The 10,901-nt window shown below is 38.4% G+C and overlaps 1 protein-coding gene across 1 annotated transcript in view; it reads left to right on the top strand.

Moving 5' to 3' along the window:
• The first annotated feature begins 248 nt into the window (after window positions 1–248).
• The window catches only part of MAP3K19 (mitogen-activated protein kinase kinase kinase 19), an 85,011-nt gene continuing 74,358 nt past the window's right edge, over window positions 249–10,901 (top strand). The window contains exon 1 of the mRNA XM_037167211.2: window positions 249–422. Coding sequence (XP_037023106.2) covers window positions 249–422 — 174 coding nt within the window. The remainder of the gene's footprint in view (window positions 423–10,901) is intronic.

Genomic DNA, 10,901 nt, shown 5'->3' with positions numbered 1-10,901 from the left:
ATACAAACAATGATAAACCCACTTTATCTCACCCTGAATGTGTACAAATAACCAAGATTGATGGGATTATGGGGTTTCTTCTTTTTCAGAATTGTCTTTAAAATTGTTATAATATTTTACATATAAAAGAAGGAAACGGGGGAACTAAAGATAGACTTCGCTACATTTAAATCACCCACTGCTGTGCAGTCTATCATTTAATTAAATCACTTACTTTTTCTTAAAAGCAATTATATGGAACAAGCAAGATGAATAAAAATAAACTGATTCATGATTTCCTGGAAGTAGTTTCAAGAGGTGATGTGGAACTCATCTGTGACCATATTACTGAAGTCCATTCCATCCTTGGAAACCTTGACTTTCAGCATCCAGAGACTGGGAATACACCTCTCATTACTGCAGCAGAAGAAAACTTATCAGAGGTAACATGAGGTGTCTGGGGGCCCATGGGTGCTCTTCTGGCTAAGGATTCTGAGATGAGATGTTTGAGAATAACATTACCACCACCTCCATGAAAGAATGTCTGAAGGCACAAAGCAGAGGGTAGAGGTGGGGATTTGGGGGTGAAGGGCAACTGGAGGGGGACTGAGAAAGCAACAATCTAGATAATTGCTATCTTGATTAATTAATTCCCCTACTCAGTCAACAGAATACTAGACTTCATGTTGGATACAAAGTTGGATCAAACACAGATGTCACCCTTGAGGAGTTTATGGTCTAGTGGGACAATATAATGGAGCATGAGATTGTTTCTCTTTCCCACTCCCCACCTTCAGCCCCATCAGACCTGGGAATTTGTTCCCTGCTCTAACAAATGTATATAACCCTGAAAATAGGGCAAGAGGAGTTAATAAATAATAGTAAGACCTCAGAGGGCAGAGAATTGTCCTCTTTGTTCTAGGTATATATCCAGCTACAGTGTCTGACACATCTAGGTGTTTAAGAAGTATGTATTAAGTGGACAAACAAATGAATAAATAACCCATTTGGGTCTTATCAATCATTTATATCATTGTGTGTGGGAATTTAGAAGAGCCTTTTTAAGAATGCAGGTGAAAGTCATAACAATGTGGGCACTTGGTATTGGGGACAGTCAACAAGGAGGGAGTTATAAGTGAAATAGAAAAGGGCTTAGAATGGGAAACTAAAGTGAAAAAGACAAACTTCAAGTTTGTCCCCTGCACAGGTCAGAGCCTCTACAAGTTCTTGGTGACATAAATGCAAATAGATCCTTAACCCCGCCTAATCACCTCAATTAGCCTCTCTCTTGACTAATTCTTAGCTCGTTTTCTCTTTTGATTCTTTTATATTAGCACCTTCTAAACAAATTCTAAAGTATTATTATATATGTTTACAAAACATGTATGTGCAACTTAAAGAAAAATGAGACTAACACCCTGTACCCTCCATTCAAGCCAAAAATTAGAACACAGCCATGCCTCAAAAGCCCCTTATATGCTCCTCCTGAATTGCATTATCTTGACTTTGGGGTTAATCATTTCCTTACTTTGGCCACTTCTGAATGTACTCCTAAATAATTCATTGTTTACTTTTCCAGTTTTGAACTTTATAAAAACAAACTTGCACTGCATGTGTTTCTCTGTAACTTGCTTCTTCTGCTCATTGTTATGTTTTGAGACTGCCCCACTTCAACCCAGCAGCTGTGGCTTTTCATTTTTACTGCTATTCAGTATTCTGGCCTTGCCACAACTGAACTGTCTATCTTAGTTTGATAGGCAAGTGGGTGGTTTCCATATTTATGTTATTGCAAACAGTGATGCTATTTTCCATTAGCATTAAATATACTTAAATATCTCCCTTCTGATGAAACATAAATAAACACCTTCACTGACTCCCACATCCTCCTCCAGCCACTTCCGTTCCTCTTTCAGGCCTCTTCACCTGCAGACCTCTATCAATAACTATAGAAGATCTGAGATTTTACTCTACTTTCAAGCTAACATGTTAGCCTGGCACAACTTCTTGGGTTCTTGGCATAAGAAACAAAACAGGGTCAGACACAATAGCATTTGCCAGAGTATTATCAGTTTTATGTCAGTTCCTAATTCCCATGGATGATAGGAAGGGGACCCTACTCACAGGGGATTGGATTGCAGGAGAGAAACCTTAAATTTATGGAAGCCACATCTTCATAATGGGCATTGAGCAATCCTACTCTTTGCTCCAGAAGGAGATGCTGTCTCTATCCAAGGCTATTCACTATGGGAACTACACAAACACTACACAAATAAGCTTGAAAAGAGTGTGGAGCAAAGGCAGTCAGTGCTTCTGCTCACTAGACTTGTACAAATAGTAAGAGACCCAGGGAGACTTGTCTCCTAAAAATATCTACCCTTCATTTCTACACTGTCTTGGTTTCTGTCGAATTTCCCCATGAGTGCATCACTCTCTTAGTCATTCTGGCTAATCTGATCAACAAGAGACAGGGACCAAATCCATCAATTTGTCTCATATGACATTCAATTAAAGCTACTCTATAGGACTCCAAGCAGCAAAATGAGGCCATACCATAGGCAGACCTCAGGCATGCCATCAAGGTTTGTGGACCCCTCCAGCTTGAATAAACCCATAAACCATCAAGATCTTACCCTAGAAAACTAGGTGGCTTTCTCGTTAAGTTTCTCTGTTGATCATCCCATTTGGTCTGAGGCATAAATCCAGGTACAGTGGCATATATCAGCCATTGCAAACTTCACCTTGGCCTCCAAGGAGGAAGTCTAGGGCAATTCTATCATGCATTAACAACCCTGGCCAGTGACTTAACTGCTGATCTGAATGAGGTGGTGTTATTGATAACTTCAACTAAATTCAAGGACAAATTTTACCCTACTTTTTCTAATTGTATGCCTCCTGTCTTAGGGATAATTACTCACAGGGAGCTCACAAGTAACAAGCAGCTATCTCTCTGTAAGTTCCCCCAAATAACCAATGTTGACTTCATTTTGGGGAGAGCTCTGAAGCCATCTGAGGCTACATCGTCTATTTGCTTAAAGAGTTGAAGGTCTCTTAGGACCGTCCCTAAGGCATACGTCACCATGTTTTCAGGAGAGATGCAAGCTAATGCCAGGTTTCCGCACAGTAAGTATTTTCCCTTGGTAGGTGGGTGCTGGAGGTGATGTTTACAATTGTTGGGCCCCCCAAATGGGACCTACATTAGTAAGGAGACACAGGGTGACAGTGCCTCCATGCAGCCTCTCAGCTGGCTGGTAGGCTGAAGATTCCCAACTCAGTCTGAATAATTGAGTCTGGTCCTAGATTTGGGAGGATTATCAGTACTGTTGGTCTGTGCCAATAGCCTCGTAGCATTCATTTACCCCCCAGAATGAGTGAGTGATGGGATGGAAGTGAGCAGTAATCTTGGGGTGTTGACAAGAGTTTTACATGGCAGATGCAAGATCTGGGGCTGTTGGCCACTATTGCGAATAGACTTCTTGGTAAGTCTAAGGGAATTAGCAATGAAATTATGATTGGGCTATCTGGCAGACCCAGTGGTAAGTTAAATTTAAGGTGTTTACAACAGGTTTTTGAGAGGCACACCTAGACATTTTCTTTCATGAGGTTGGTTCTGAAGGACAAAAGTCATTAATGTCCCACCCTCCCTTGTACCCTATGGGGTCTAGGATGTTCTGCCTTTAGGTGCCAGGGTTGTTCCCCCCCTTCCACCAACACAAAGTCTATGTGTACCATTTCAGTAGCTACAACTTCAATATCAGAAACATGGAGTTTTTTATGCCCAGTCTACCTTGTTGGCTGTGTTGCCATGTCTGATTATAATGGGTGCAGGCAGCAATGGAGGCAATCTGGGTTGTGCAGGGTCAATCGAAATTTCATTCCAGTCTAGCCATCGCAGAAGAGACCTTTGCCATGGGTTTCTACATGAACTGACCTAGACAGTTTGTTTTATAGTTCATGGCCTTAAGGAAAGGTGCCAGTCTAAAATTTTAATCTGCCAGTCTATAATTTTCCAAGTGGCAGACTATCAGCTAGGCAGGCCATTGGCAGCTGCTCAAGAATCAGTAAAAATATAAGAAGGTTCATCAAGGGGAGTAGAGGCCAGAGCTATGAGAATGGCCTTCAGTTCTCCCCATTGAGTGAATCAACCATGTCCATTATCAATTCTGTGTTGCTGACACATAGGCTGACCTGGTGCAACAGCCCAGTGCATGCCATCAGGTTTCATGGCATTAACCACTAGGTAGCTCAAACCCAGGGCTAAATAAATAAATAAATAAGAGAAATTACCTTCATCACTGACTGGATCTAAGGTTGTCAGCCGGAACGGCTGAGCAGTAAGATAACTATTATCATTTCTCCTTAACAAGAATTATGTGTCTTACCAACCATATTCTAAAGGACCCAGCCAGAGTTCAAAGTTTGCTTGGTTTTTACCATTTCAGTCATGAATTTCCCTACTGCCATCCTTAGTGAAGATAATGAACCTCTGTAATTGTTGTATGAAAGGGAGTAAGTAGAATCTTCTGCCCACCCAGGACAATTGTGGCATTACCATATTTTTAGGACTATAAGACGCATTGGACCATAAGATGTACCTAGGTTTTAGAGGAGGAAAATAGAAAAAATTTTTTTGAAGTAAAAAATGTGGTAAAATATTTAATAACCTGTGACCCCGCTCCATTGCCACACCCCAGGCCTTCAGCGAGCCAGGTAAGCTACATTTGGACCATAAGACACATTCCCTTTTCCTCCCAAATTGGTGGGGGGAATGCATCTTACAGCCTGAAAAATATGTTATTTGCTACAATGGCATGAATTTAAGGCTGACTGCCAGATTGGTGAGGAAGATACAACCTACAGAAGAATTATCAAAAGTTAGGAAACAGCTGTTTGGAACTTACTTCCTAATACACAGCCTATAACTACTATCCTGTTTAGTTTCTTAAACAGTCATGTGTAGTCAATAAAGTGGAGGATCTTTTATTGTCCAATATACCATACAATTTGGTTAACATATTTGCTACCTTTACTCATGAACTTTCCTTAAATCTCATTAATTAGCCAATGAAGCCGTCACTCTCCCTCTGTCATTCCTGTTTCTCTCATCATTTTATCTTTTGCAAAAGTTATCATTTGTGAAGCATCTGAGATTTTCCTTTTATGCAAGTTGTAAGTTAGTCTGCCACAGATTCAGAGTCTGGCAGAGGACACAAGACTCCTGGGTCAGAGAAAATGACAGTTTATTATCCATAGTAGTAACAGCCGGCACTGGCTTCAGTTCTCTGAGCCCCAATTTCTACATGGCAACGTGAAGAGGTGATACCTACACACACAGTGGGTTGGATTATAAGAGAGGAAACCTGAACTTAGAAAACCTGAGTCTTTTATAATAGCCAGTAAGCAAGTCTTCCCAATGCTCCAGAGGGAGACACTATCTCTATTTTCCAACGTTGTTCACTATACAACCATCTTTAAAAACATAGTCTAGAACAAAGGCAGTCTATGCTTCTGCTCACAAGACCTATAGAAACCAAATTTCTGGAGTTTCTGGAGAATTGTCTTTCAACAGCCTTGCTGAAGAATGTTCTACTGGTCAGTCCTCACTGCCTCAACTTTTTCTTGCTGACATGACCTATAATGTCTGTGGTTGCTTGCAGCTTTTAGCAGAATGGAGACAAATTTTTCTTTTTCTTTTCTTTTTTAGTACAATAACAAAATTTAATGCTGATATTCTTTCTTTTAAAAAATAAAACAAGAGGTATTTTCTTTTATTATTAAGATGGCAATAAATGATTATGAAAACATCTTGAAAACATAAACAATTTTGAAAGGGACATTCAGTCTCACTTCCTACAGATTGGGATTGTTGATATGTTTTTTACATGTTTTTGTAATATTACCTACTTAAATATACACAACAAAATGCACTACTTTAACCATTTTTAATTGTGTAGCTCCATGACATTGAGTACATTCATAGTGTTGTTCAACCATCACCACTGTTTATCTCCAAAACATTTTCTTCTTCCGAAACTGAAACCCTATTCCCATTAAACATTAAGTCTTTATTTTCTCCTCTCCCTGCTCCCCAGAAACCACCATTCTACTTTGTCCCTGTGAATTTGACTATTTTAGGTACTTCATATGATAGGAGTCCATAGCATATGTCTTTTTGTGTCTGGCTTATTTTATTCAACATAATGTCTTTAAGATTCATCCATGTTGTTCCAAATGTCAGAATTTCTTTTTTCCTTTTTGTATGTTGGAAATGCCCCTTGTGTTTGGGGTAGGTATCACATTTTGTTTATGTGTTCATTGTTTGGAGGATACTTTGTTTGTTTCTACCTTTTGCTTACTATGAATAATGCTTCTATGAACATTGGTATACACATATCTGTTCAAGTCTGTTTTCAGGACGTTTGGGTATATACTCAGAATTAGAATTGGTTCAGTATGGTAATTCTCTGTTTAATATTTTAAGGAACCACTATGGTGTTTGACATAGCAGCTGTGCCATTATTCACTCTAAACAGCAATGCACAAGTGTTTGTATTTCTCCATGTCCTTGCCAACACTCCTTCTCTTCCTTTCCCTTGCCTTGCCTTCCCTTTCCCCTTCCTTTCCCTTTCCCTTAAGAAGTTCATTGAATTTCCCCCATTACCTTTTATCTCCTCTATACCCTCTTCCACCTCCACCCACTGCCCTCCCCCTGTAATTGCCACACTTGTTCATGCCCATGAGTCCTTTTTCTTTTTTGCTAATCCTTCCACCTCCTGAACTCCTTTCCTTTTGCCTATATTTTAATCACTTTGTTTGCTTTTTTGTCTGTTTTTGAGTTGTAGGGGTCCTTTATATATTTTGGATATTAATTCCTTATCAGATACATTATATGAAATATTTCCTCTAATACTGTAAATTTCCTTTTCACTCTCCTTTTTAATTTTTTTCATTTTATATGTATATATATTTTTTACGTTTTTGCTGCAACCCCTCTACCCCAGCCATCTCCACCTCCCACCCCTTTGGCTTTGCGCATGTATCCTTTATACATGTTCCTTGACAACCCTTCCCCCACGACCCCCATTATCTCCTCCACCCTCCCCTCTAGTTAATGTCAGTTTGTTCTTTATTTCAATGTCTCTGGTTATATTTCACTTGTTTGCTTTGTTGATTAGTTTCCACTTATAGGTGAGATCATATGGTATTTGTATTTCACTGCCTGGATTATTTCATTTGGCATAATGCTCACCAGACACATCCATGCTGTTGCAAAGGATAGGAGTTCCTTCTTTCTTTCTGCTGCATAGTATTCCATTGTGCAAAAGTACCATAGTTTTTTGATCCATTCATTTACTGATAGGCACTTAGGTTGCTTTCAACACTTGCATATTGCAAATTGTGCTGCTATGAACATTGTAGTGCATAGGTTCTTTTGAATTGGTGTTTCAGGATTCTTTGGGTATAATCCCAGCAGTGGAATTGCCAACTCAAAAGGCAGTTCCATTTTTAGTTTTCTGAGGAAATTGCATATGTTTTCCACAGTGGCTGCACCAGTGTGCATTTCCACCAATAGTGCACTAGGGTTCCCTTTTCTCCACAACCTCGCCAGCAATTGTTTGTTGATTAGTTTATGATGGCCATTCTGATCAATGTGAAGTGGCATCTCATTGTGGTTTTAATCTCCATCTCTCTGATGGCTAGTGATGCTGAGCATCCTTTCGTATATCTCTAGCCCCTGTGTACGTCCTCCTTGGAGAAGTGTCTGTTCATGTCCTTTGCCCATTTTTTAATTGGATTGTTTGTCTTCCTGGAGTAGAGTCATTTGAGTTCTTTATATATTTTTGAGATCAAATTCTTATGTGAAGTATCATTGGTAAATATATATTCCCATATGGTTGGTTCCCTTTTCATTTTGCTGATGTTTTCTTTAGCTGTGCAGAAGCTTTTTTATTTTGATGAGGCTCCTTTCCTTTATGTCCCTTGCTCTAGTGGACATATTGGTGAAAATATTGCTGTGTGGAATATCTGAGATTTTCCTGCCTATATTACCCTCTAAGATTTTTATGGTATCTCAACTTATATACAAGTCTTTTATCTATCTTGAGTTTATTTTTATGTATGGTGTAAGTTGGTGGTTGAGTTTCATTTTTTTTTTTGCATGTAAGTTATATAATCGCAAAAAATTAATTCACATTTATTTTTTGAGAAGGGGGGAGAGAGAGAGAGAGAGAGGGAAGGGAAACATTAATGTGTGGCTGCCTTTCACATGCCACCCACCCCCCAACTTGGGACCTGGCAAGCAAACTGGGCATACTGCCTTACCAGGAATCCAACCAGCGACCCCTAGGTTTGCAGGCTGGCACTCAATCTAGTGAGCCACACCAGCCAAGGCTGAGCTCTCTATTATGTTCCACTGATCTATGTGTCTGTTCTTATGCCAGTACCAGAGTATTTTGATTGCTGTGGCATTAGAATATAGTTTGATATCAGGTATTGTGATCCCTCTTACTTTGTTCTTCTTTCTCAATATTGCTGCAGTTATTCAGGGTCATTTATGGCTCCATATAAATTTTTGAAGTGTTTGTTCTATATCTGTGAAATATGTCATTGGTATTGTAATAGGGATTGCATTGAATCTATAAATTGCTTTGGGTAGTATGGACATTTTGATGATGTTAATTTTTCCAATCAATGAGCATGGTATATGCTTCCACTTGTTTGTGTCCTCCTTAATTTCTTTTTTAAATGGTGTATAGGTCTTTAACCTCCTTGGTTAAGTTTATTGCTAGGTATTTTATTTTTCTTGTTGATGTATCAAGTGGGATTTTTTTCTTGATTTCTGCTTCTGGTGTTTCATTGTTGGTATACAAAAATGCCTTTGATTTCTGAATATCGACTTTGTATTCTGCTGTTTTGCAGAATTCACTTATTAAGTCGAGCAGTTTTTTGGCAGAGTCTGTAGGAATTTCTATGTATACCATCATGTCATCTGCAAACAATGACAGTCTTCTTTCCTCCTTTCTGATTTAGATGCCTTTTATTTTCTTTTCTTGTCTGATCACCGTGGCTAAAACTTCCACTACTATGTTGAATAGAAGTGGTGAAAGTGGGCAACCTTGTCTTGTTCTTGATCTTAGTGGAAAAGATGTTAGTTTTTGCCCATTGAGTATGATGTTGGCTGTAGGTCTCTCATATATGGCCTTTATTATGTTGAGGAATGTTTTCTCTATTCCCACTTTGCTGAGTGTTTTTATCATAAATGGGTGCTGTACCTTATTAAATGTTTTTTCCGCATCTATTGATAAGATCAAGTGATTTTTTGTCTTTGCTTTTGTTTATGTGATGTGTTATATTTATTGATTTGCAAATATTGTACCTTCCTTGCATCCCTGGGATAAATCCCACTTGGTCATGGTGTATGATCTTTTTAATGTATTGCTGGATGTGGTTTGCTAATATTTTGTTGAGGATTTTAGTATTTATGTTCATCAGCAATATTGGCCTATAATTTTGTTTCTTCGTTGTGCCTTTATGTGGTTTTGGGATCAGGATGATACTGGCTTCATAAAAAGAGTTTGGGAGTCTTTCCACTTCTTGGATTTTTTGGAATAGTTTGTGAAGGATAGGGAATAGCTCTTCCTTAAGTGATTTGTGAAATTCTCCTGTGTAGCTGTCTGGTCCACAGCTTTTGTGTGCTGGGGTTTTTTTGATTACTGCTTCAATTTCACCAGCTATTATCTGTCTGTTCAGGCTTTCTGTGTCTTCATTCAGTTTTGGAAGATTACATTTCTAGAAATTTGTCCATTTAACCCATGTTTTCAAATTTCTTGGCATAGAGTTGTTCATAGTAATTTCTTACAATCCTTTGTATTTTGTGGTATCAGTTGTAATCTCTCCTCTTTCATTTCTGACTTTGTTTATTTGGGTCTTCTCTCTTTTTTTCTTGATGAGTCTGCTTGAAGGCTTATCAGTTTTGTTTATCTTTTCAAAGAACCAGCTCCTGGATTTATTGATCCTAAGAATTGTTCTTTTAGTCTTTATTTCTTTCAATTCTCCTCTGATCTGGGTTATTTCCTTCCTTATACTTGCTCTGGACTGTGTTTTTGTTGTTCTTCCAGTTCTTGGAGGCATAGGGTTAAGTTGTTTATTTGAAATGTTTTCATCCTTCTTAGGTAGGCCTGTATCACTATGAATTTCCCTCTCAGGACTGCCTTCACTGTGTCCCATAAGTTTTGGAGTTCATTTTCATTTTTTTCCAGAAACTTTTTGACTTCTTCCTTAATTTCATTATTAAACTATTCATTGTTTAATAGCATGCTATTCAATCTCCATGTATTTGAAACTTTTTTGAGTTTTTTTCCTTCAGCTTAGTGTCCAGTTTTGGAGTCTTGTGGTCTGAGGAAATGCTTGATATGATTTCAGTTTTCTTGAATTTGTTGAGGCTTGTTTGTGTCCTATCATGTAGTCTATCTTTGAAAATGTTCCATGAGCATTTGAAAAGAAAGTGTATTTTGCTTCTTTGGAATGAAAGGTTCTATATATATCAGTTAATTCCACTTGATGTAGGGCATTATTCAATGCTGCAATATCCTTGTTGATATTTTGTTTGGAAGATCTAATCATTTTTGACAGTGGGGTGATAAAATTCCCTAGTATAAGTGTGTTGCTGTCTATGCCTTTTTGAAGGCAAATCCTCTGAGATTTTTCATGCATATTTGGGTGCTCCTATGTTGGGTGCATGTATATTTATGCCTTCTTGATGGATTCTTTCCTTGAGTATTAGGAAGTGTCCTTCTGAGTCTTTTTTTTTTCTGAGTCTTTTTTTTATGGTGTTTGTTTTAAAGTCTATTTTGTCTGATACAAATATTGCTACCCTGGCTTTTTTTCCTGACAATTTCCTTGAAATATTTTTTCCAACCCTTGAC

The sequence above is a fragment of the Artibeus jamaicensis genome, unplaced genomic scaffold, assembly GCF_021234435.1.
Source record: "Artibeus jamaicensis isolate MK-2021 breed Jamaican fruit bat unplaced genomic scaffold, CSHL_Jam_final contig_1284, whole genome shotgun sequence".
Classification (NCBI taxonomy): Eukaryota; Metazoa; Chordata; class Mammalia; order Chiroptera; family Phyllostomidae; genus Artibeus; species Artibeus jamaicensis.
The sequence above is the reverse complement of the archived record's forward strand: the minus strand, read 5'-3'. Positions and strand labels throughout refer to the sequence as shown.